This window comes from Amphibalanus amphitrite, unplaced genomic scaffold, assembly GCF_019059575.1.
Source record: "Amphibalanus amphitrite isolate SeventyFive unplaced genomic scaffold, NRLGWU_Aamphi_draft 000216F_arrow, whole genome shotgun sequence".
NCBI classification, from domain to species: Eukaryota; Metazoa; Arthropoda; class Thecostraca; order Balanomorpha; family Balanidae; genus Amphibalanus; species Amphibalanus amphitrite.
In genome coordinates this window covers 315,912-343,062 of record NW_024881711.1, presented here as the reverse complement: position 1 = coordinate 343,062, position 27,151 = coordinate 315,912, and the positions used below count along the sequence as shown (strand labels likewise).

Below are 27,151 nucleotides of genomic sequence, written 5' to 3'. Positions count from 1 at the left end.
CCGACCGTACGCTCACAGGCTTCGTGCACGCCGTGGACGCGATGGCGGTGGCCCGCGTGTGTGCCGCGTTAGGAGCCGGCAGAAAGCAGGCCGGCGACTCCGTGGACCACAGGGTCGGCATCACGTTCCTGGTCCGCCTCGGAGACATGCTCGAGATCGGACAGCCGTGGGCGCAGGTATGTATTTACCGAGATGGGACAGCCGTGGTTGTGTACAGAGCGGGGACAGCCGTGGGTGTGTACCGAGATGGGACAGCCGTGGGCGCAGGTATATACCGAGATGGGACAGCCGTGGGTGTGTACCGAGATGGGACAGCCGTGGGTGTGTACCGAGATGGGACAGCCGTGGGTGTGTACAGAGTGGGGACAGCCGTGGGTGTGTACCGAGATGGGACAGCCGTGGGTGTGTACAGAGCGGGGACAGCCGTGGGTGTGTACCGAGTGGGGACAGCCGTGGGTGTGTACCGAGATGGGACAGCCGTGGGCGCAGGTATGTACCGAAATGGGACAGCCGTGGGTGTGTACCGAGATGGGACAGCCGTGGGTGTGTACAGAGCGGGGTGGAGCGGGGACAGCCGTGGGTGTGTACCGAGATGGGACAGCCGTGGGTGTGTACCGAGATGGGACAGCCGTGGGTATGTACAGAGCAAAATCCTGGGTTCGTGTCTGGATAGTGGATGCCACCACGAGTAGGTATAAGGTTTAAAAATCGCTAGATCTGCGCTGACGTCACAAATTCTAAGGGGCAGGTATTCAAATCCCTTAAGCCCCTTATAATTCGAAAACTGCTGACTTTGAAATAAAATATCTCAGAATTAAAGCATTTCTCGATGTTGTGAGTGCCCAAACCGGTAATTGCAAGCCAGGGACCCCAATTGGGCTACCTCAACTCAAAACTTATGTTAACCCGCGCATGACTGGGGTATTTTCCATAACGCGAGTGACTGGGGGGGGGGGGGCTCTCCAGAATCCCCCCTCCTATCTCCGAAACTACTGGGTCGATCGTCAAAATTCAAACGGCGTCTGATAGCCCTCGAAAAACTGTGTAACGAAACCTATTTTCATTCACATCAAGATCACCGATGACGTCACAGGTCAGGTCAAAATAAAATTGTCGGCATTTCTGCTTGTTCACAATTTAGCCTCTGGTCGCCGGCTGACAAGTCTGATCAGGCTCATTTTTGGTTTACGCACTCCTTGATATATGCCTTTGATACCCTGAGGGTACCGAACTTTTACTTCGAATTTTTCAGGTCGAGGCTAGGGATCATCCTAGGTCACGAAAATTGAATATCATGTAGGTATCGGTCACGTGACGCATGTTTTATGGTCCATTTTACTCGTAGATTTTGAAAATGATACCGTCTGTGTCATTTGAGGTCATTTTCAGCTGAATTTACCGGAGGTCAGGTCACTTTCAGAGGTCAGAAAAGGTCAAATTTTGAAAATGATTTTTTTTTTTTACAAAAAAGGGTCTATCAGATGCAGTTTGGGCTCAGAAACACGATGGTGCCATTTATATTGCTGTACGATGTCAAAAACGTGCTGAAAAATGGTTTTTAAAAATATATAATTTTAAAATTTGGACAATAATGCAAATAATTTGGTTATTTTTGCAGATATTGGGCTAAAACTTGCTAGAGTAGTTCATCATTGTGTATACTATCACACACATATAGGTTTTCGCGAAAAATCCAAAAAACTGTTTGAAAAAATAAAAAAAGTATTTTTTTGTAATTGTAAAATCATATTTTTCAAAATATTAAAATTTTTGGAAATTCAAGATAGCCGTTTGATAGCTACGTACGTGTACATGCAGTCCACTGATGCAAAGAAATTGGACGTCACTCTGACCCCAGTAAACATGCCGACGTCGGCCCAACGTCGGTTCAACCTCGGCCCGACATCGGCTGGACGTCGGATATGCCCGCATGTTCCGACGTCCAGCCGAAGTCCAGCCGATGTCGAGCCGACGTCGGGCCGAGGTCGTTTGCCGAGGTTGACAAGATCGTTTGTCGTTGGACCGACGGGGCCGACGTCGGCATGTTTATTGGGACAACGCGCCAAAAATATCAACCGGCGGCGGGATTCGAGCCCCCCAGTCGCCGACGTCGGCAGTTGTTTACTGGGACAACACGCCAAAAGCATCAGCCGGCGATGGGATTCGAACCCCGTGTCATTTGAACGCGGGGTTAGTGCGCTAACCACTACACCACGCAGCCAGATAGCGGGTTTAGTTTGTTTTGTTGGGTTATGCCCTTTCGGTCTGACAAGACCATTTCAGAGCCGGAAGGATGATAGGATGGAGATTTTGGTCTTCTTGGCGAGCACCCTGGGTCCAGTTCATATAGAGTCCCTGGTCCCATTGCTGTTACGTGACACTTATGGGAAAGGGCGACCCCACAATGGATTCATATAGCCACTCTTACACACCTGCACCAACGTTTCCCAAAGTGTCCCTTTGATAAGTGGCACTTTGGCAAAGTGACACTTGCCGACTGGCCTTTCTACATGAACTGGGCTCGGCCCTGGTGAGTTGCCGGGGCTGAGCCTAACCAAAGGATAGGCCGAGCAGCCCCCAAGCACTCACCGCACCCGGCTACGGGCGAGCTCGGCTTACGGGCAATCCCAAATGGGATAAAGTTTCCCGTCCAGTCCGGATCAGGGGGTTGCGGCGTGGAGGAAGATTTGAGTTTCCTGAAGATATTTTGAATACAGATTACAGAAGCTCTTTATGAAACATGAAACATGGATTTTATATTATTTTAACGGTCAAAACAGCGGCCGATGTCGGTCCGACGTCGCAATTGAGCTTGGTCCGACGTCGGCCCGACGTCGGCTGGAGCTCGGCTGGACGTCGGAACATGCGGGCATATCCGACATCCAGCCGACGTCGTGCCGAGGTTGGACCGACGTCGGGCCGACGTCGGCATGCCGATGCCGAGTTGCCGATGTCACCCCGACGTCGGCCGACATCGGGCCGACGTCGGCATGTTTACTGGGACGTCTTTTCCGGCCAAACAATGGCAGCTAGAAAGTTGAAATTGAAAACAAGGTGCCAAAGTGATATCGCTGAGGGTACCGCAAGTTTCGTGTTTATCCGTGAAACGGTGAAGATATTGCCGAAAAACGGGAGGGGGCTCTGTAGAGCCCCCCAGTCATGCACGGGTTTACCCGCGCCCCACTGGGGTGGGGGCTATTCATAGCCCCCCTCCTGTTTTTCTGCCAAGTTATACGCTTTATAGCAAAATTTTCCCATTTATAATTTTTTTTTCAAATCAATTTTTCAGTACGTATTTGACATCGTACACCAATATGAATATCACCATCGTGTTCCTGAGCTGAAACTGCATCCGAAAGACACTTTTTTCTTAAAAATTTCAACTTTGAAATTTGACCTTTTTTTACCTGAAAGTGGTCTGACCTCAGCCAAGTTCAACTCAAAATGAACTCAAATGACACATAATTCGAAATCTATGACCTAAATGGACCATGAAACATGTGTCTCATGACCAATTCATGATATAAGATTTCCGTGACCTATGATGATCTGACCCTGTCCTGAAATCAAAGCACAAGTTTGGTACCCTCAGGGTATCTGAAGCATCTATTCACAAGTGCGTAAACAAAAAAACGAGCCTTATCTGACTTGTAAGCCGGCGGCCGGAGCCCGCGATATGAACAAGCCAAACATCGATAATTTTTACTTTGACCTAACCTGTGACGTTATCAGTGACCTCGAGGTCAATAAAATTTGGTTTTAGGAACCGGGGTTGTTCCGGGGCTATCAGACCCGGTTTGAATTTTGACAATCGGCCCAGTAGTTTCGGAGTTAGGAGGCCCCGGCCCAGCAGGGCGTGTTATACGCGGACCCCCAGTGATGGTCACTCGCGCCGGGCCGGTGCTCGGCGACTTCCGCGCCGGGCCGGGGGGGGGGGTGTCCAAACACCGTTTAACTTGGCTCCTGAGCCATGTAGCCACACGCGGTAAGCGGCATCGGAAAGAGCGTTAAAAATAATGGCGGAAAAAATGGCGAAATGGCGAAAAAAATGGCGGAAACACTTCGGTCATTTTTTGGGTCAGGTCAAAGGGCAGGTCGCCAGAGGTCACCAAAGGTCAAAGTTAGTCCATTTTGAGGTCAGAGGTCGGGCCAAGGTCAGGTCAAACACTGACCTTCAATCATCACCAAATTTTCAGTACCCTCCCAGGCATTAATTTTACACATTGTGACCAAAAATGTTTCCAAAAGCTATGATACGTTGGCTGCAAATGACGTCAGAGTAACGTCATGTTCTGCCGTTTTCGACCAAAAAAGGTTTCGCGGGAAGAGCTGTCAGGTCTATAGCTTTGAAGATACAAAAAAAAAGGTTTTTACATAAAAGGTGTAGAATTGGAAGGGCTGCAAAGCTGCTATCTCGAAATTTTGAATGTTTTGAATTTTGACTCCCTCAAAAAATCGAATATACCTAATTGCCAAAAATCCAAAACGTTTTCGATTTACGAAAAAGCGGAATATACCTGTGATAGTCTCTACCGTTTTCTATTCACATACCAAATTTGAGATCGATACCTCTTTTTTGGCCAAGTTGTAGAGAAAAAACTGTTCAAAATTGATGATGTCAAATTTTCAAACTCAATTTTTAGCAATTCTGGTGGACTTCGTACCGCAAAACAAAGACCACCATTAGACTCCCCGTGACGAGCTGCATCGAATCAATACCCATCTTATGCAACTTTGAACTTTGACTTTTTTTACCTGACCTCCACCAGAAAATGACCCCAACCGTACCTGATGGTCTTATAACCAACACCTGCACCATTGAGTTTGAAATGAAAAATTGGCGATACAACGTGCATCACACAGCCCTAGTAAAATTGGGTTCATGTGTGCTGACCCTTGGTGACCACTGACCTGACCTGTGCCCTGATTCTTCGGGACCTCTAATAGGAGCACACTAGGGTTACCCGCGTGCTCCGCAACGCGAAGAAGGGTTATTTTTGACCCGTGAGTATTGAGTTGGTCTGTGTCGATTTGGTTGGCATCCATTTCGTTCGATTGCTTTTTGACGGCCAAGCATTTTGTAAGAAAACAAAAAGATACATCGCATCGAGGTGCCCGTGTCGTATTATCATGCGTTCTACTTTAGAATGATTCGAAAACTGGCGTGAAGTCTTTTGAGGGCCATCGATGAATTTCGGTAAAAATTACTATGTAGTGGTTTGAAACATTTGCATTTTTTAGAACATTGTTGCTTGTCATGCAAAAATGTTGGGTGTATCTTGGACAAAATTGAATGCTCTTTCAAACAGTACCAGTTTCAATTGCGAAACATATCAGGTTATGCAGCAAAACCCGTGTAATTAAGAAAGCGGCACATCATCGACAAAAAACATTTTCTCCAGCGATTTATACCACCTTGTCGTCGATCAATTAGCTATTCACAATTTTCCCATGAGCGGCGGTACATTTCTCTTGTCAACAGGCGTTGTTTCAACTCGCTCCGTTTAACGGTCACCTAAAAATAAAATAAATTCCAAAATCCCTCAAAAACCGCAATTTTTCAAATAAAAGTGCCCTCTCCGGTGCACGTGGCGCGTGCTATCCTCTGCATTGCACACCACTCAATAGCCCGTTCAATTCTGTACACGATGCTGTTTTCCCCGTGCCGGTCGGATCCCTGGTCACCAAGATATTGCACGGGGACTGGACCTGTGTCGGCAAAAATTAGCCGTTTTCGCCAGATTTCGCACGCCGATTTATACATGTAAAGTCTATGACGCGAATTTGCACTTTTTGGACACGCGCCACGCACTCACTATCGACCCGATCGAGCTCAGACCCCTCAAAGGCACGTCGCGCATCCTTGATCTATAAGTTGTGCAAATTTCACCGGGCTAGGTGCAACGGTCTGGCCTGTAGTCCACGCAAAGCACGACCAAGTCGGGACCTCGGTAACGGACAGACGCACCCTCCTCAAATAGTAATATAGACAAGCGGCTGCGCCACTTGCTTTGCTGCGTGGTAGGAGAAAATTGCGGCACCAGTCAATTTGCTTTCGAATGGTGTTTGATTCATGTCGATGCGTTGTCTAGAAGCATAGATATGGACGGAAATGTGAAGAGAATTTAAAAAACAACTGTTCTGAGGGCGTTGTTGGATGAAATTTGGGTGATACGGGGTCAAGACGGGTCAAAGGGGTTAGCCCCGGTCGCTTTGGGTCAGGCCAGGTCACATGGTCACCTCTCGTCCGCTGGGATCAGCCCGGGCCACTGTTCTGCTTTTGCCTCCACCACTACCCCTACCACTACCACTACCCCTACCACTACCCCTACCACTACCCCTACCCCTACCACTACCCCTACCACTACCACTACCCCTACCCCTACCACTACCCCTACTACTACCCCTACCCCTACCACTACTACTACCCATACTCCTACCCCTACCACTACCCCTACCACTACCCCTACTACTACCCCTACTACTACTCCTACCACTACCCCTACCCCTACTACTACTCCTACCACTATCCCTACCCCTACCCCTACCCCTACCCCTACCCCTACCACTACACTACCCCTACCACTACCCCTACCCCTACCCCTACCCCTACCAACACCGCTGGGTCATGTCAGGTCACAGAATAATTCGTGCCATTCCATTGCCCTTACTCGATTTTGTCGGAAATGGCGCTTTGTGGCAAATGTGGCGCATTGCGGCAAATGCGGCGCATCTGTACCTGTTGTTTGAGCATGCACCCTTGCACCAAATTGCACCCATATCGGACCATATTTGACAAAACTGTGCGATTTGCGGCAAAAATGACGCCCTGTGACCAATGTGACGCATTGTGGCAAACGCGGTGCATTTGTAAAATCCTATCACAAACTGTACCCATTTAGCGACAATCGACACATTTTTCGCCACTTTTTATTCAAATTAATAACTTGCCGATCCGCCAATGCGAGGCACTCGCCGCCGATCGGCATGCATTTCGTCCACAAAGTTTGTCGACCCCGGCTCTCAATGAAGATATAAGAACCGATCAAAATTTCATTGGCGTTCTTCCGGCGCGCCCCACGCGCGAACCGTGCACCCCAGCGAGTCGGAACCTAGAAAAGGCACTGACCCGCTCTGTCACCTATAAGGTGTGCAAATTTCAACCCCCTACGATATACCGTCTGCCCTGTAGGCCGGCTAAATTGAACCCACTACACGGCGTGGCGGACAGACAAACAGACAGATGGATCCTGTTCAAATAGTAAGATAGACAAGCGGCTGCGCCACTTGCTTTGCTGCGTGGTAGGAAAAATTGCGGCACCAGCCAATTTGCTTTCGAATGGTGTTTGATTCATGTCGATGTGTCGTCTAGAAGCATAGATATGGACGGAAATGTGAAGAGAATTTAAAAAAGAACTGTTCTGAGGGCGTTGTTGGATGAAATTTGGGTGACACGGGGTCAAGACGGGTCAAAGGGGTCAGCCCCGGTCACTTTGGGTCAGGCCAGGTCACATAGGTCACCTCTCGTCCGCTGGGATCAGCCCGGGCCACTGTTCTGCTTTTGTCTCCACCACTACCCCTACCCCTACCACTACCCCTACCACTACCCCTACCACTACCCCTACCCTACCACTACCCCTACCACTACCCCTACCCCTACCCCTACCACTACCCCTACTCTTACCCCTACCACTACATCTACCCCTACCACTACATCTACCCCTACCCCTACTACTACCCCTACCCCTACTACTACTCCTACCACTACCCCTACCCCTACCCCTACCCCTACCACTACACTACCCCTACCACTACCCCTACCACTACCCCTACCCCTACCCCTACCAACACCGCTGGGTCATATCAGGTCACAGAATAATTGGATCCAATCTGTACTAAAATATCAGACATAAATTGTTCCCAGCCCCGCCCCTATTCGTGCTATTCCATTACCCTTAATCGTATTTGTCGGAAATGGCGCTTTGTGACATATGTGGCGCATTGCGACAAACGCAGCGCATTTTCACCCGGCGATTGAGCATGCATCTTTGCACCAAATTGCAACTTTAACAGACCATATTTGACAAAACTGTGCGATTTGCGGCAAAAATGACGCCCTGTGACCAATGTGACGCATTGCGGCAAACGCGGTTCATTTGTACAATCTTATCACAAACTGTACCCATTTAGCAACAATCAACACATTTTTTCGCCACCATTTATCAAAATCAATAATTTCACCATCCTTCAATGCGAGGCACCCGCCGCCGATCGGCATGCATTTAGCTCACAAAGTTTGTCGACCCCGGCTCTCAATGAAGATATAAGAACCGATCAAAATTTCATTGGCGTTCTTCCGGCGCCCGCCACGCGCGAACCGTGCACCCCAGCGAGTCGGAACCTAGAAAAGGCGCTGACCCGCTCTGTCACCTATAAGGTGTGCAAATTTCAACCCCCTGCGCCGTACCGTCTGCCCTGTAGGCCGGCTAAATTGAACCCACTACACGGCGTGGCGGACAAACAAACAGACGGATCCTGTTCAAATAGTAGTATAGAGATGTACTAGGGAACTGACGTCCTATCGCTGATTTTCGATAAAATGCGTTTTACTCGATGTTGTAGCGCATTCCCTAGAAGACCCGTGACCGGCAAAACATTTAAGGTATCCTTGACCTGACCTGAGCCGTCATGGGTGTCCCCGAGGTCAGTGAAATTGTATATCCCTTGACAAATTTGACTGGGCTTTCGAACGCCGTTTGAATTTTGCGGATCCGTCCAGTAGTTTCGGAGATACGAGGGGAGGGGCAAAACATAGCCCCCCACTAGGTCGCGTAATAAACAGACCCCACCAGAGCGCGGGTTAATATCAAAAGGTGTAGCGGACAATTCGCTCCCGATAAGCTGTTGGCAGCTTATCCCGCCAACATGATAAGATCATGTTGGCGGCAACATGACCTTATGCCGCCCGATAAGGTCGGTCGGCAGCGGCTGACGGGCAGCTACCCCGTGTTTCAGATCCACCACTGTGGCAATCTGACGGACGCCGGCCGGCTGCAGGTGCGCCAGGCGCTCCGTCTGACTGCCCAGCGGCCCAGCCCGGCCCCGCGCGTCACCGGGCTCGTGCAGAGGCAGTGATCGGGCCAGGCCCGCCGGCCACCGCGCCCCCGTGCCACACGCTGCAGCGGCCGACGGGCGCACAGAGGGGCCGCACCAGCTGCCGCTGGGCGAGCCCATCAGCCGGAGACCAGCGAGGCAGAGCCGGCACGGGATCCGCCGACCGGACCGGGTCGAGGGGACACTGAGGACAGTAGGGCACCGCGGCGCCGCCCTGACCTGGCCAGTGTATGCAGTGCACTGAGGCGCCGCCCTGACCTGGCCAGCAGTGTATGCAGTGCACTGAGGCGCCGCCCTGACCTGGGCAGCAGTGTATGCAGTGCACTGAGGCGCCGCCCTGACCTGGCCAGCAGTGTATGCAGTGCACTGAGGTGCCGCCCTGACCTGACCAGCAGTGTATGCAGTGCACTGAGGTGCCGCCCTGACCTGGCCAGCAGTGTATGCAGTGCACTGAGGCGCCGCCCTGACCTGGGCAGCAGTGTATGCAGTGCACTGAGGCGCCGCCCTGACCTGGCCAGCAGTGTATGCAGTGCACTGAGGTGCCGCCCTGACCTGGCCAGCAGTGTATGCAGTGCACTGAGGTGCCGCCCTGACCTGACCAGCAGTGTATGCAGTGCACTGAGGCGCCGCCCTGACCTGGCCAGCAGTGTATGCAGTGCACTGAGGCGCCGCCCTGACCTGGCCAGTGTATGCAGTGCACTGAGGTGCCGCCCTGACCTGAGCAGTCCGGCCAGGATGTGGTCTGTAAAGTAGTGTGCGACCTCACTGCTCAAAGTTTTAAACAAAGCAAGAGATTCGCTGAGAAATTGATTGTGAAAACTGGTTAGCACACATGGTACTGAAGAGATTGTAACTATTTTCAAAATTGTTTTAACGCCAACGAAGCGCCATGACGATTAACACCGTGCGATTGACTAATGAGTTGATAATTCCCGACAAATCGAGCATTGCTAGGGTTGTAAATACAGGCAACAATGAATTGATAGTCGGTAAAATGAGAATAATAAAGAAACGGTTTTGACACGTTACCGATCTGTTCAATGCAATGTGTGCTAACCAGCTTTTTAAGTAATTCGCCTAGCAAATCTGGTGCAATGTTTATAGAGACGTTTACAGGGATAGAGACGACGTTTATAGACGTTTATAGATATGTTTATTGAGACGTTTACAGGGAGGATAAAACTTAAAAAAAAACTTTAGTCAGGCAATTCACATACGCCGCCGATGAAAGACATAACTTTCGCCAGGTTTCATACCAGCCTTTTTTTAATTTTGCATCCCGGCTAGCCGAAGTCATGCCCGGGGAGTGTACTATGTATCACTAAACATGTAGTTCTTGTATCGGTTATGCCTACACATGTACACTGTACAGCGTCTAATGTTCGCAGGCCGAGAAGTGACGATTTTACGCATACGCCAGTGCATGCAAAACCAATGGAGGTAATAGAATGGTGCAATAGCCAATAAACGGTACCACAAATACACAAGCGTTTCATCATTATTCAATAATATATTTTATAGATGATTATGCTGATATTGTATTAATGATAAAACATACAGCATTTTACATGGATCATCGTGAAACCCAAAACGGATAACAAAACCCTCGAACTAAACACCAAGCTAAAAGCAAGGCATTGCTAACATCTAACGAATATAAATATATCAACTTCCCAGGAGTAGCTCACGACTCACGACATGGCAATGTGTTTACAAATGTGACTACACCACACATGACCTCGTGGACCCAATGGGCCGCGCACACGACGCATTCACTGCGTCCCGGACGGCGAGCCCCTGCCGGGCCGCCCCTCGCCGAATTCCTCGGCCTCAGCCCGCCCCCCCCCCCTCCACACACACACGGTCCGCCGGCACCGCCCCCGGCAGCGGCCAATGGCCGGCCGACGTCGGTGGACGGCCGGGGCCGGTCACGGACAGACGTCGGGTCCGTGTCGGGCGGCAGGGACCGGCGGCCGGCCCGGTGCGCCCGCCAGCCTGTCCAGACAGCGGGCCGTTCGGCCGGCGGCTGACGGCACCTCCCCCGGGAGCGTCGACCGGCTGGCCCTCCCGGCGCGGCGCCGACCCGTGTCTGGACTCTGTGTTACTGTTGACCAGCCGACGCGTGCCGTCAGGCCCGCACACTGGGCCGGGGGCCGGCGGGCACCGACGGGGGCCGCTGCGCCCCAGTGTCCCACTGGTCTCACAGGGCCGGCATTGCCGCGGCGTCGCGCAGCGGTGCCCACACCTGCCCTGCTGCGCAGCGACGGCGTGCCGAGACACGCAGCGTGTACTGAACGCCGAGCTCAGTGCCACCCGGCCGTCAGAACGGAGACGGACCCCCGTCCAGCCGCAAACGTGGGAGAAACACAGTCACACTGCTAGACAAAGCAGCCAATGCGGCCACAAAAACGAGACAAAGACTCCTAGAGAGAGCTCCAGCTGCAGACAGGAGTGTGACGCGCCCGATGGGCCGGTGCAGCGTCTGGCCGGTGCCGCGCCGTCCTGTGGCCGCTAGCTCTGTCCCCGGGCGGCGCGCCGCCGGGCGCCGAGCCGCCTAGTTGAGCATGGTGCGTCGGACGTAGATGTTGTTGCGCTGCTCCTGGACCTGTCGTTTCCAGCGGTCCTGTCGGTTGCCGACCCGGTTGAGCACACCGCCCTGTTCGTACAGCGGCTGGGCCATCCGGCCGCCCAGGTCGTCCTGCCGGCGGCGCGTCGGCGCGGCGTCAGCGGCCGCGCACGCGACAGCACAGGGGCAGCACAGGGGCACGGGACAGCACAAAGACACGGAGCACAGGGGCAGCACCGGGACAAGGGACAGCACACTGACACGGGGCACAGGACAGCACACTGACACGGAGCACAGGGGCAACGGGGCACGGGACAGCACAGGGACACTGGCATTGGCTTGGGCGGCCATCACCTGCGTAGTACCGCCATCTGCGCCGGGTCCATGGAATGACATCTAGCCAGCGCACAGGGTGCTACAGTTAAGCCGCTGGCCGCCCTGCCACACGTATGCATGACGGGCGGAAGCATCACAATTCACAATGCATGGTACGCATTAGAAAGCTAGGAACGCGCCGTCATACGACTTGTTATCACTTGAATCTTACCTCCGAATTTTGTCAACCATCAAAGATGAAATTTCGTTTTAAACAGAATGAGAAAGAAGCACGATTCACTGTGGCTGGGTGCTGTGCCCGCTGTGGGTGGCTGGGTGCTGTGGGTGGCTGAGTGCTGTGGGTGGCTGGGTGCTGTGGGTGGCTGGGTGCTGTGCCCGCTGTGGGTGGCTGGATGGGTGCTGTGCCCGCTGTGGGTGGCTGGGTGGGGGGCAAGGGGGGGGGGGTGCGCTCCGGGCTTTTAACATTACGAAAAGTGGAGACACCTTCGCTAGCGCTGTCAGCACCGTGAGCATTCTAAACAACAACTGCAGTAGCCAGTAATCCCACCAATCAGCGTAAGTAGATACTTGACGCTCATTGGCTGATAGGCCAGTGACGATTTTGGGGGCCGGAGCGTTGGAGGTAACCTATGGCAGCACGGGCCGTTCAGTTTAGGACTTGAGTTTGATATTATTTAGGCCAGTCTGATAAAAACTCGGATCGTTTATGAAAACTGCAATTCATTCTTGTAGTGGTCCAACAAATCTTTTTTGCCTTTTTCCAAAATAATTCGTTGAAAAATGAGTTATTAGATGCGTACTCATGCCAAATTTGCCCCGTTACTATGGCACTGAATTTGTTTGGCCCCCAGAGTCGCGGTTACTAAATTCGTTGTGTCCCCACTTTTTCGTCTGGAGCGTTCTACCTGGTTTACATTGCCTTGGTGGGGGCTGTGCCCGGTGTGGCTGGGTGCTGTGCCCGCTGTGGGTGGATGGCTGGGTGCTGTGGGTGGCTGGGTGCTGTGCCCGCTGTGGGTGGCAGCCGCGCTGTACCCACCTCGTCATCCGTCTGCTGCTGGTAGGCGGAGGCGGCGGCGCGGCGCTGGTTCAGGATCGGGTCCAAGCAGCTGAGGAACGTCATGTAGATGACTAGCACCGAGATGATGCAGATGATGAGGATGACAACCACCTGCAGCCGGCCGCGGGCGTCACGTCACACACGTCACGGGGCGCCACGAATAGAGCGGTGGCGGGACCGTCAGTCACGGAGGGAGCTCCAGGCGGCTATGGGTCGCAGAGCCCGACGTGATTCATCAGTCACATAACAGCCGCCTTTGACACAACCTAAAAACCTACACGAGCACTTCAGTCATCCTGCGGTCGACACGACCGCTAACCCACGCCCTGCTGAGGGGGCGGGGGACAGTGTTTCATGTTTCAGAATTTTGGGTGGAATTCTGGGACCTAACGGGACAATATCTTTATTTTTTTTTTTTACCGGCACACCCAACTACAATCCAATTTTATTAGAGGGAGGGGGAGTGGGGGGGGGGTGCACGTTTGAACACCCTCCGGTTTTTTTGCAAGCATCTAAAACGGCACACCTATCATGCATCTTTTCTGAACAAGCTGTGAAAATTTCAGACCAAGGTCTCTCAAGGTCAAGTCACTAGGTCACGTCATGTGACCTCACCTTAGAAAAGGTTCCAAGCTTGCCATATCTACACCGATTGATGGATCGCTTTGACACTTTCAGAAATTGATAAGGGCAACAATTGGTATGTATAAAAATGTATATTTCCGAATTTCAACACAGGTGAACCAAGGTCGGGTCAATTTTGCGACCTCCCCATTATAGGTCAATGGGAGAAAATTAAAGGCGCGTCTTTGGACGAACGCCATTTTAAACAATTTTAAACACTCACAAACACCATCGAGTTACAAATAAACATGACACACTGAACCGGATAATGGCACCCATCATGATGCCTCCTTATGACCCTGAGGCGGCTGAGGCCATTTTAGGTCACGAAAGGTGTCCAATAGTTTTCGCTAATAACGTTTGACAAGGCATGCTAGAGCGATGAAAACACCTTAGACGTGTTCAGCTCGGAAGTGTTTCCGCAAGAAGTCTATTTTGACAGTTTTTTTTTGCCCTCTGGATGCTAAACAGTTGAACTTAGGTCAAATCAGAGGACAGTTAACAGAAAGAGCGTTACAAGAGCTATCGAGTGCCCTTTTCCGCGGCGCTGCAGCTCTATCTCTTTCTGAGCTATGCGCCGATGTTGGAAATTGTTAATGTTAGACTTAAAAATTGGTTAAATCTGACCTTCGATGACGTTTGATGACAGCTTTGAACTGGTCTAAAAAAATGACAGAAGTAATTTCGTTTTCAAACGTAACACGCGGTAAGCGGCGCTCTTTCAAGCGCTGCTTAGCGCGTGTCGCTACATGGTCAGGAGCCGAGTCAGAAGGTTGTCAGAAGGTGTTCAAACGACCCCTCTCCCCAGCACGACATGGAAATTCAAAAGCCCCCAGCGGGGTGCGGGTTAACAACATCAACTACTGAGAGATAGTCAGTGCTTCCACCAATGAATGAATGTGGCCCGCCGGACATGCACGAGCGCCTCTGAGCCGCACCTTGATCGTGGTGGTGTTGCGACTCTCAAACTTGCACTCGCAGAGCGGACAAAACTCGCGGCTCTTGGAGAAGTTTGCCGGCAGCTCGGGTAAAATCACGTTGTCGCAGTTGCTGTAGTGAGAGTGAACAAAGTCAGACGGGCTATGTGGTGGGAGCGGAGCTGTAACGAAAGCCGCTGCGTCCCGTATTCCCCCTCCCCCCGTCGACTGAACAGAACCGGCCTCACTAACGGCAGCCGATCTACACCTTTTTACGTCCAATTTAGGCGGCAGTGCACACATTACAGTAATAGTGGAGGCGATTTCGACAGTACGGCACAGTGCATTAATTAACCCGCGCATGACTGGGGGGTGGGGGGCTCTACAGAGCCCCTCCTCCCGTTTTTCAGCATTATCTTCTAAACCGCTTGACGGATCAACACGAAACTTGGGGTATCCTCAGCGGCATCAATTTGACGCCTTGTGTTAACCCGCGCGGGGCTGGGGTCTCCAGCCGAACGCGCGGGGCTGGGGGAGGGGGGGGGGGTGGAGTAAATTTTACCCCCCCTGTTATCTCCCGAACTAATGGTCCGATTTGGAAAATTCAAACGCCAATCGAAAGCTCTCATCACGAACTACTAAAAACATGTACTTAATTTAAAGTTTGAGGTCAAGGTCAAGGTCAGGTCAAGGGTACAAATTGCAAGTTTCTACACTATCGGCCTTGCACCGTAGTTGCCGAAGAATGGAGTCATGGACTGAGACTGATCGCCCAAAACGTGTTCTTAGGCTACCAAGACAATATTCGTTGCATACAATATCATTCAGAGGTCAAGGTCAAGGTCAGGTCAGGTCAGGTCAGGTCACCAAAAAACAAAATATAGAAAAGGGCATGTGCGACACATGTTTTATGGGTCATTTTACTCATAGAATTCAATAGGCACATTCAATAAGTGATATGGACCACCTCTGGATGAATTTCAGGTCGAGGTCAGGTCAAGGTCAGGTCAAGTGAGGTCAAATTTTGAAGTTGGTTGTTAAGGCCTAAAAAGGTGTCTATCTGATGCAGTTTTTCACGGCGAATCGAATGGTGCTATTTTTGTTTCCGTACGAGGTCTAGAACTTCCAAATGAGTCATTTTTCAAAAAATTTGTGTGTCGTGACGTCATAAAATTTTGAATAACTCCCACATTTTTGAACTGATTCTTCTAACATTTGGTATGTAGGTGCACATAGACCACTTCTCTGACATATATACCGGTTTTTTCGATAGACTCAAAATTTTGGATTTTATAAAGATTTTCCCAAAAAATCAGTTTTTTGAAAAAAATTAGGCCAAAATCCAAAATTTTCAAAAAACCGAGATAGCCATTTGATAGACAAAGTAAAATTACGTATAACCTTTTTTGTTACGTCTTGATTCCTTTAAAAATGAAGATGTTAGCGGCGTTTGAACTTTTGCCGTTTTTGAGGCGAAAATGGCGAACATGACGTCACTAAAACGTCAATTTCTCAAAAAATTTCCGACGGATTTCGCTCAAATTTTCAGGGAACGTGTCAAATTGATGTAAGAAAAGGTACTGAAAGTTTGGCGGCGCTGCGCGCCGCCGTTTTTGAGATATCGCAAAAATTCGCGAGGGGGGGTAAAATTTACCCCCCCAGCCCCGCGCGGGTTAAAAGTTCAGCTTTCTAGCTAACATAGTTTGGCCGTAAATGACGTCAGAGTGACGTCATATCGGCCGATTTTGATGCAAAATATTGAATTACGGCAAACGCTCTCAAGAGCTCAGTTTTAAAGCTAGATTCATTTTCTTTGCATGAGTGGACTACAAATACACGTAGCTATCGAGCTGTCATCTCGAATTTTCGAAATTTTGAAAATTTTGAAGAATATGTTTATACAATTACAAGAAATACATTTTTTTATTTTTGCAAAATGTTTTTGACTTTTCGCAAAAACTGGAATATATATGATAGAACACACACTGATGAACTACATTAGCAAGTTTTAGCCCAATATCTTCAAAAATAGCCAAAAATAGCCGGCATGCATTCGCATTATTATCAAAATTTTACAATTTATATATTTTTCAAATCCACTTTTAGTACCTTTTTGACATCGTACAGCAATATAAATAACACCATCGTGTTCCTGAGCTCAACCTACATCTGATAGGCACCTTTTTTGTTGAAAAATTTCATTTTCAAAATTTGACCTTTTCTGACCTGAAAGTGACCTGACCTCCGGTAAATTCAGCTGAAAATGACCTCAAATAACACAGACGACACTATTTCCGAAATCTACGAGTAAAATGGACCATAAAACATGCGTCACGTGACCGATACATGATATACAATTTTCGTGACCTAGGATGACCTGGCCTTTACCTTAAAAATTCTAAGTAAAAGTTCGGTACCCTCAGGGTATCTAAGGCATCTATCAAGGAGTGCGTAAACCAAAAATGAGCCTGGTCGGACTTGTCAGCCGGCGGTCAGAGCCTAAATTGTGAACTAGCAAAAATGTCGATAATTTTTACTTTGACCTGACCTGTGACGTCATCGGTGACCTCGAGGTCAATGAAAATGGGTTTCGTTCGACAGTTTTTTTTCAGGACTATCAGACGCCGTTTGAATTTTGACGATCGGCCCAGTAGTTTCGGAGATAGGAGGGGGCTCTGGAGAGCCCCCCCCCCCAAAGTCACTCGCGTTATGGAAAATACTCCAGTCATGCGCGGGTTAATATGGGTATCGTAAACGGGGGTGACTTTGCCATGTTTTCAACTTAACCCTCGCCGGACCTATTGGTTTTCTACAGGGTGTTTCACTAAAAGTGTCAAAAAGTAAATGCTTATTAAGGATATATAAAATACGCAAAGCACGTGGTTGCGCACGTGGCTTTGTTGCAAATTTTTGGACATTTATGCTTTGGCCACTTACGATATATTTTAGACTCATACGGAGCGAGGGCAGGAGGCCAAAGTTACTAGTCGTTTTTTCCTTATACAGAACAAGAACAGGTTATTTGCACCGCAACAGGAGCGGTGGATTACACTTACATTTGGTGCTATCAGAAACATTGAAACCGTACGCCGACTTTTCAGGAAACGTTTCACTCTCTCACCTCGCTACGACCCAGATTATAAAAGTTTCAAAGGGCTTCTTGAGAGGTTTAAAAGGGTTCCTTTGATGCCGGTTCCAGTAAAAAAAAAAGGCGGGTCGCCCCACCTCTCGGCGGAAATCGTTGAAAAGGTCAGGGTCTTTTTTAGGACCTTTTAAGATAACAAGAAGCTTATTTCAACATCAGAAATAGCCAAGCCCCCAATTTATCAGAAACAACCACTGTAACGGCTGTAGCCACCAAGAACTGGCTGGACCAGAAGTTCCGTTCCCGGGCCGAATAATCAGCTGCCTCACCGCCCGCCCCTTGCCAGCGCGAGGCCCCGATCTGTCGCCGCTAGCCTTCTGGTTTTGGTCAGTAGCTCTCGCAGAGCTGAGGAAGACTAAAGTCGCATCACTTTTGGAGCTGAAGAGCACAATGCAAGGCTTTGCCGACAGTCTGGACGCTGAAGATGAAAACGGGCTGTGAGGCACCTCCGGACACGTGCCGAAACGGTGCATCAAAAGAAGCGGCGGATATGTGGAATAGGTTTGAGTGACGGTGATATCATTTTTATATATTCAAATGTCCAACAATTGCGGATGGAATGATGTGCAAATGTCCATAGAAAACATAGTTATTATGTGCATTAGGGCCTTTTACTTTTTGACACTTTTAGTGAAACACCCTGTACATACGCGCCGGCCGAGGGGGGGGGCGGGTACGACCCCCCCTCGCCGTTTCGCCCCTGGTGGAGCTAGCGGGTCGCGGAAAAAACGAACGTGTGCGCCGTTACAAGACGCAGAGATTGGTACCCGATTTTAAGGTCCTAGGTCAACCGGTGACCTCTGAGGTCAGGTCAAGTGCCCCAGGGTACGGTTCAGTTTTTGGTGAATAACTTCGCAAAAAACGGCCGCAGAGCCGCGATTTTGGCAGCATCGCGTTCGCCTCGCTCAGGCGCGTCGAATGATATACTTTTTGTACGGGTCAGGTCAACTTGGGGTGTTGACCTCAGGTCAAGGTCAGGTCAGCACCCCCAGGTCACGAAGTTGGTCGAAAGAGGTCATGTCGCATATCATTCGATTCGGCAGGTCTTCCTGAGTCCATTGGTGGCTTTCTCGACTCGTTAGCTCAATTTGATCGGGAGTTATTGACGAAAAACTAATATGACCTTGATGACGTCATAAATGACGTCACGGAAGGTCAACATTGCAAAAGTGACGCATCTAACCTTGCAAGGAGTGCATCAAATCACGATTCTGTGTGCTTGAGATAGTTGGAGATCGTTCCCGGCGCCAGAATAGCAGTTTTCATTTTTCCCCATTGACTTATAATGGTGAGGTCACGAAAATGACCTGACCTCATATGACCTTTAGGAAAAATCCGAGATATACAAGTTGTGAGACTCATAATGGATACTAGATCCTGCAAGTTTCATTTCCCTGTGACATCTCCTCTGGCAGTGAGGGCGTTGTGAAGTTGCGACATCTGAAGACCGTGCAGAGGTTCACTTATGACGTCATAGGTCAGTGACCTGACCTGACCCAAAAATGCGGTTGGTGTCAAAAGATGCGACTTAGATCAAAGGTCATGTATGCCAAGTTTCAGCTCTCTATCGCCAGCGTGTTCGGAGCTATCGCGAAAAAAAAAACCCTATGGGGGGGGGGGGCGGCACCCGCCCCCCCCCCTCGGCCGGCGAGGGTTAAGACGCCTGTATTTTAAGCTTGTTAAAGGGACTCTCCCACCTTCAAAAAGTTAATGAGTTGGCATGAAAGTGATGTCGCTCGGTTCAGAAAGAGCAAAAACGAATATCTACCAAATTTCACCGAAAAATATTCACAGGCTTTCAAGATATTAGACTTTTACTTTTTTAGGATCTCCGCTGTTTCTAGCGACTTTATTTTGGAAGTGCGGCGTTTGCGAAAGATGTTGCGCGCAAATAGCATATACCACCACTGCTTCACAAAAATGTTAGTATAAGGTTTTAAAATCATTAGATCACCGCTGACGTCACAAATTCTAAAGGGGCATCTCAATGCATTAGCCCACTGCAAGTTTGAAATTCAATATCTCCGAATTAAACATTTTTCGATGTTGTGAGTGCCCAAACCGGTATTTGCAGGCCATGGCCACCAATTTGGCTATCTCAACTCAAAACTAATGTTAAGGTGGGATGGTCACTTTAACTTATTGGGATGACTCTATGTTCAAAACACGGATGAAGATAAGCTTTTTGGGTGTTGCTATCATCGTATTTGTATCTTGCTTAAAAATATAAACTTTTAAGGAAAATGAGTCGTGGCAAAGTTAAACTGAAAAAGGGGTGACTTTGCCACTATGCCAAATAATAAATGTTTTTTTTAACGTTAGCAAACACTTTTCAAGCATTTTTGTTCCATTGTATGGGGAAGGGTAACCATCCTTAATTGTTTAATAGGAAAAAAAATGAAGCAATTCGATATTTCTTACTTTTAAACGATGTACAAAAAAGGAGAGATACCTTACTTTTATAATACATTATATTTGTTGAAAATAACTGAGATTTGATCGAAAATAGAAACTGAAAATGGTTCAGAATAGATAAATAAGTAAAGATGTTATTGTATCGGTACTCTAGGACCTTGCCGCGTTTTTCCAGCGGCATTAAAGGAAGACTGCCACCTTCAAAAAGTTTTCTCAGATCGGCCTATGATTTATTCCCTGGACAAAACAAAATTTTAGAATTCACCTGACAAAGTATCATTACGTGAATCGCGAAAAAAGTTGTCGATTATCATACAATTATCAATCGGTTAATGTCTAACGACAATGTTTACACATCACTAGACTTCAAGGTCATAAGATTATTACATTTTATTTGAAAAAGTAAGGTATTTTATGATTTACTAATATATGATTTCATAAGAAATTGGCCATGTTTAATTTATTTTGCATTTAAGTTCGTAAAACATTTAAAATTCATGGCTCATTTGGAATGGGTCTGGCCCATGTTAAACCCCATTTCCCACACTTTTTTGGAAAAAATGAACTACTGAATATATAAGTTTAACTTTTATTTTGACACTTCAAAATTTTTCTCTGATCTCGAAACAATCAAAGTTTTGACATATATTTACCAAAAGATAAGAAAATTCATGTTTCAAAGTTATCGATAAACAGTAGAGATGTCGGTTTTCTTAGACTAAAAAAATGGCATCAAACTGAACTTTGGTCTCCGATTTCTCGCAAACGGGTTCGAATTTCGGAAAACCGACTTCAGTCTGGGACATAGGTGGCTCAGCTCCAGTGAAAACCGTTTTGTGGAAAAAAGGTGGCAGTCTACCTTTAAGAGGAACAGAAAGAGGACGTTCTTGCGGGAACTTACCGACACCCTTATTATATCACTATGCAACAATCATTTGTTCCTGAGTAACCGATTTTTTTTGGACTCATTGGGTCTCATTATAACCGAAATGGGCATTTGTTTTGATCTGAAAATGCTTTTCCGGTTTTCAGAGACGATTTTCGATTTTTAGCCCCGAAATTCGGTTTTTGGCCCACCGTGTCCGGTGTAATTGAGTAACCGACTCGCGGTAACTTTCATCGCCTTTCCTATGCCACAAGCTATCGAATGATATCCGGTTTTGCATACTTGCGTGTAAAAATAACGTCATAAATCTACGTTAAAGTAAGAAAATGTTTAAATTTTGTAAAAAAAATTGTCATTTTTCCTATTTCATTTCAAAATAGAGAAAAAAAAACTAAAGGCCCTATCCAAATTCTGAGCCCAGTTCCTTGAAGAGCATTCAATTTCTGTTCGGAAGGTACTATTTTAGTGCATTTTATCGGTATACTGGGGCGTCCAGATTGAGTCACTTGAAAAACGGGCCCCCAGCCATTTCCATGACAATATGTGTTCAGTGCATGAAGAATCATTCTAACAAATGGAGGTACCGATCAAAATTCTGAGCGACAGGACTGCTCAAAAGTAAGTTCCTGCGTGTGACCCGAGGTCACAAGGGGTCAACAACATGACCTCAGTTGACCCCTCGTTGATCCTATGGCGTTAACATACGTTATAAGGTTAAGACTATGTGATATGACCTAGGATATGTGTTTGGGTCAACTTTTCGCTCTTAAACCGAATCTGACCTTCATTTTGTTCTCCAAAAGTTCCCAACATACTTTTTTGGTTACTATATGGGGAGGCTCGGGAAATCGGCGTTCGAGGAAATACTGAGCACGTTTTCCTTTGTGTATTGCACAATGGCCAAATGGTCATCACGAAACCATTTTTAGGTGACTCAATCTGGACGCCACAGGAATTCGATAAAATGCACTACAAAAGTACCTTCCGAACGGAAATTGTATGCTCTTCAAGGAACTGGGCTCAGAATTTGGATTAGAGATGTCAATCGGATACCAACTTTTTGGTATACCGATACCAAACCGATACCAACTTGGTATTTGGTATTTCAATCGTAATGTGTTTGGTATTTTGTTGGTATCATGGATCCTCACTAATGTATAAGAGGCTAAGAAATCGGTAAAAAGTTGGTAATTCCCTCATCTCCCAAAGTTGGTTTGGTTTCGGTATTTCCCCGTGGTTTTGGTTGGTATTTGGTTTGGTGTCGGTATTCCGATTTTCCATAATTGACATCACTAATTTGGATAGGGCTTTTAGTTTTTCCTCTATTTTGAAATGAAATGGAAAAAATGTAAAAAATCCATATTTTAACATTTTCAGGTATCATTCGAAAGCACGTGGCATAGGAAAGACGATGAAAGTTACCGTGAATCGATTGCTCAATTACATCGGACACGGTGGGCCAAAAACCGAATTTCGGGGCCAAAAATCGAAAATCGGCCCTGAAAACCGGAAACACATTTTCAGATCAAAACTAATGCTCATTTCGGTTATGATAGGACCCAATGAATAAGAAAAATTCAGTCGCTTTCCAGGAACAGAAAATCTTTCATTTTTTGTTGCATAGTGAATTATCAGCGTTTTGATCTATAAAATGATAGATTTCTTCAGCCAATCTTACTGGCAAACTCAGGAGTTGTAGATAATCATGGCTGTGCTGAAAAGTTGGGCCCAGCTTCATCCATTTTTTATTTTGGTAACCTTTGCCTTTTTTTACTCCCACTGTGCATTCCTGTGTTAATTTTCAAAATATAAACTTTTACATTTAAAAAACCAGTTTGGAGATCAAAATGATGCCACATTTAAAACTTATTTTGAATTGCATCGGATAAGTATTCCATTTTTGCATTGATAACATGGTGGCAAAGTCACCCTATGTGACCTGCAATTCACTTGGAAGAATCGCCACCAAAAATTTTAGCTAAATGAAGTGACAAATGCCAGTTTTCATGGATATGCTAATTTAACAGCCTTGTCATGATCAACCATACCAAGTTTCAGCATCGCAGTAGGTCTAGAACATGGTTAGATAATAAAAAGTTCGGACCTCTTCAAATTTGACTATTTCAATGACTCCAATAAAATGGAGCCCAGTTCGGTATTTAGTGGTAACTTATCTCTCAGTGTTGGTTATGCTGGAAGGCCCCCATCAATTATCTTTCATTTGTGCATACAAAATTATTACATTATTCGTAAAATATCACCGGAGATCACCCTAAATCATTTTTTTTTTAGAAGCATGGCAAAGTCACCCAGCAAGGCAAAGTCACCCCCGTTTACGGTATTGAATCGCGGCACGATATTCGTCATAGTGCAGCCATTTCACCGTAGTGCAGGTAAAAGTGGCCCAATTTCAGACACATCAGACATAGCGCACATTATTCGTCAGATGGTTTCAATTTCGCGGTGCCGCAGGTAGTTTAGACACTATTCAGTAAGTCCGGCATTGCATAAAAAAATATTTGTCAGATCGTTTCAATTTCGCGATACCGCATGCTATTTAGAAACTCTTCAGAAGTCTGGCATTGCATAAAAAATCAATAACAATTTCTTTGACATCCCACGATACCTGAGCCTCCAATGACACTCGTAGGCAGTCAGCAACGCGAAAAGTCACGTAGCCAGCTGCACTCACTGGCGGATCCAGGGGGGGGGGGGACGGCAGGGGCTAAAGCCCCCCCATTCGAAACTCGACAGGGGCGGCAATATAAATTAGCCCCCCCCCCCAATGCATCGGGATTGGTCATTAAAATGATTGATTGCTGGCAAGTTCCAGCTTCGATAGTGAACTTCCTTTATAAATTTCTTTCCGCTTTGAAGTTGGTAGCGATTTGGCAGCTATTCAAGAATGGAAAAGTGGCGCCCAACTGACTTTCAGCGTCGAAGATTTATATCAAGCCTTGGTTGATGTCAATAGCACCGCACCGGTACGGCCTTGGGTACGCCGGTGAGTCACCGTCAAACTCTGCGTAAGTCGGCACGACTCGACTTAAAGGGACCCTCCCACCTTAACATTAGATTTGAGTTGAGATAGCCAAAATGGGGTCCCTGGCTCACAATTACCGGTTTCGGCACTCACAACATCGAAAAATGCCTTAAATCGGAAATATTGAATTTCAAAATTGCAGCATTTTGATTCAGAGGGGCTAATGCATAGGAATACCCCTGTTGCGAACGAATTGAATCCGGCCCGATCGACCGGTAAAGTTACGAATAAGCAAAATCCGAATAATACGAAAGTCGAATTAAACTTGTTCCGAATCGATCAGTCTATATTGTCCGCCATTTTTTCCTTCTAATTTCAACGAGTTCATTCACACGACAACAATAGCACCGACGAAATTCCGACTGCGTGAAAATATGCAAAATGGCGCGTGCCATAACACACTGGAGCCGCTACGGCGGCGACATCCTCCCCCCCAAGAGTGACCCGTCGTCACCCTTGGCACCATGCCCATTGATACACACACTGGGCAGAGCGCAGTTGCACCACTAATCACCATCATCATCACTCCCCTCGAGGAGACACACTTTGCTAGCAGGACGGCGGAGACGTCCTCTAGCGGTCACTATATCCACAGAACGGACACGACCATCGGGTCCAGGGTACACCTGAGCGACTCGAGCCAGTGGCCACAATCCCTTTGGCGTGTCGTCGCCGGCTAGCAGCACCAAGTCTCCGACGCGCAGGTTCCGAACGTCTGACGTCCATTTGGTGCGCTGAACGAGGGTGGGGACGTATTCCCTGAGCCATCTTCGCCAGAACTGTGTGGCTATGGCTCGTGCTTGCCGCCAGTGACTCCTGACATTCATTCGTGATGAGTCACTGAGCTGAGACGGCAGGAGACACGCCGGTCTGCCGAGAAGGATGTGACTGGGAGTGAGCGCTTCACAGTCACTGGCTTCTGAGCTGACGTGCGTCAAAGGTCGACTGTTGATAACTGCCTCTACTTCTGCGATAGCGGTCAGTAGAGCTTCTTCATGAACGATGAAGTTTCCAAGGACTACTCGGAGTGCTCGTTTCACGGTTGCCACCATTCGCTCCCAAATACCTCCCATATGGCATGCGGTGGGAGGATTGAAAAACCAGCGGATGTTGTCTTGGGCGAGCCGATCACTGATGCAGCCTTGATTTAAGTCGGTTAGAAGACGTCGGAGTTCAGTTTCCCCTCGGCGGAAGTTGGTTCCGTTATCCGAGTACACCGATGCTGGCCTACCGCGACGAGCGACGAAACGCTGGAAGGCCATGAGGAACGATTCGGTGCTTAGAGATGTCGATAGTTCGAGATGGACTGCTCTGGTAGACATACATGTCACCAGCAGACAGTATCGCTTCTCCGTCTTCCTGCCTACTTTGGTGAGTATCGGGCCGAAGTAATCGATGCCGACGTTGCAGAATGGGTGTGTCACAGCTAAGCGCGCTTTCGGAAGCGCAGCCATTCTTGGCGTTTGAGGCTGCGCTCGTCTTCGTCGACAGAGCGGGCAGGCTGACAGGATCTTCCGCACTGTCGCCCGTGCCCTGGGGATCCAGTACAGCTGTCCGGCTTCATTGATGACGTGTTCGGCGCCAGCGTGCAGAAGCTGGCTGTGGAAGTGCGTGACTACTAATCGAGTCACTTCACTGCTGCGAGACAGGATCACTGGATGGCGAGCCGTGGCTGGGAGTGGTGCGTTGAGGAGCCGACCACCGACCCGAATGACACCGTCTTCATCCAGCCAGGGTGAGAGTGCCAGCAGACTACTCTTGCTAGAGACCGATCTGCCGTTCTTCAGGTCGATCAGTTCCTGATGATACTGATCATTTTGCATCTTGCGCAGAATAAGGTTTTCTGCATCGTTCAACTCTGTCACCGAGAGCGTGCCAGCACGGCGCCATTCTTGCTCTTCTTGAGAGCCGTGTCTGGCCACGAAGTTGCAGAGAAACCGCATCAGCCAGGCGACGGAGCGTTTGTAGCGAGTCCAGCTTGAGAATCTGCTGGGGTCAGGGAGAACAATCCCTGTGCTGAGATCAGTGGAGGTGAGATTCACGACCCTGACCTCGGGATCACCATCGTTTATGGCCTTTTGGCGAACCTCTGAAGGCCATTGATCCGGCGGCTGGCGAAGGAAGGCAGGTCCTTGAATCCAGCGGCTATCCGGTGTCAACTGAGAAGCCGGCAGACCCCGCGAGCAGTCGTCCGCCGGGTTTAGGTATCCTGGGACATGCCGCCACCGCGATGGTTCTGAGCCTTGGCGAATCTCTGCTATTCGGTTGGCGATGAACGTGTGGAAGCGTCTGCTTTCGTTGTTGATGTATTGGAGAACCACCATACTGTCGCTCCAAAAGTTGACTCCATCAATTGCGAGCTTCAGTTCTCTTCTGATGGCGTCTGCCAGTCGAACGGCTAGCACAGCCGCTTGAGTTTCAAGCCGAACGATAGTCATCTTCTTTAATGGAGCGACTCGAGTCTTGCTCATGACGAAAGAGACAGACACAGTGCCGTCAGCCGATGTCTCTCTGAGGTACGCCACGGCCCCGAAAGCGAGCTCGGAAGCATCACAAAATATGTGAAGTTGCCGATCATAAGCAGGTGAGTCGCATGCTTTGAAGCTCCGAGGAACTGTGAGTGCTTCTAGGCACGCCAATTCTCCCGTCCAACGAGTCCATTCCTCCGCCGTCGTTCCTGTGAGCTCACAGTCCCAGTCGAGTTTCAGTGCCCACAGCTTCTGCATCACGATTCTTGCGAGAAGAGTGAATGGAGAGGCGAATCCGAGTGGATCGTAGATGGAGGCAGCCATCTGAAGGATACCCCGTTTTGTAGGAGGCACAGTTCGGTGATGAACATGCAGCCTTAGCAGGTCAGTCTCTGCGTCCCACAGCAAACCGAGGACGCGTTCTGTCGGCAGCTGCACGGTCAGATCTGCCGCTGATGGTGTACGTTCGGACTCTGGCACAGCGGCGAGGACGTCACGAGAATTGCTGAGCCATTTGGTGAGTCTGAAGCCTCCTCGAGATACGAGTGCTGTCACTGCTGTAAGGCTAGTAATAGCCGAG

At 48.6% G+C, this 27,151-nt stretch overlaps 2 protein-coding genes across 2 annotated transcripts in view; one reads left to right on the top strand and one right to left on the bottom strand.

Annotated features, from left to right (window-relative positions):
* The window catches only part of LOC122385378 (thymidine phosphorylase-like), a 46,189-nt gene extending 35,596 nt beyond the window's left edge, over positions 1-10,593 (top strand). The window contains exons 6-7 of the mRNA XM_043373604.1: positions 19-176; positions 9,016-10,593. Of these exons, the coding sequence (XP_043229539.1) occupies positions 19-176; positions 9,016-9,135 (278 nt within the window). The 3' untranslated portion in view covers positions 9,136-10,593. The remainder of the gene's footprint in view (positions 1-18; positions 177-9,015) is intronic.
* Positions 10,304-27,151, bottom strand: part of LOC122385379 (proton-transporting V-type ATPase complex assembly regulator TMEM9-like) — a 41,991-nt gene continuing 25,143 nt past the window's right edge. Inside the window, exons 3-5 of the mRNA XM_043373605.1 lie at positions 14,636-14,747; positions 13,053-13,184; positions 10,304-11,812 (exon numbers count right to left, since the gene is read on the bottom strand). Coding sequence (XP_043229540.1) covers positions 11,669-11,812; positions 13,053-13,184; positions 14,636-14,747 — 388 coding nt within the window. The 3' untranslated portion in view covers positions 10,304-11,668. The remainder of the gene's footprint in view (positions 11,813-13,052; positions 13,185-14,635; positions 14,748-27,151) is intronic.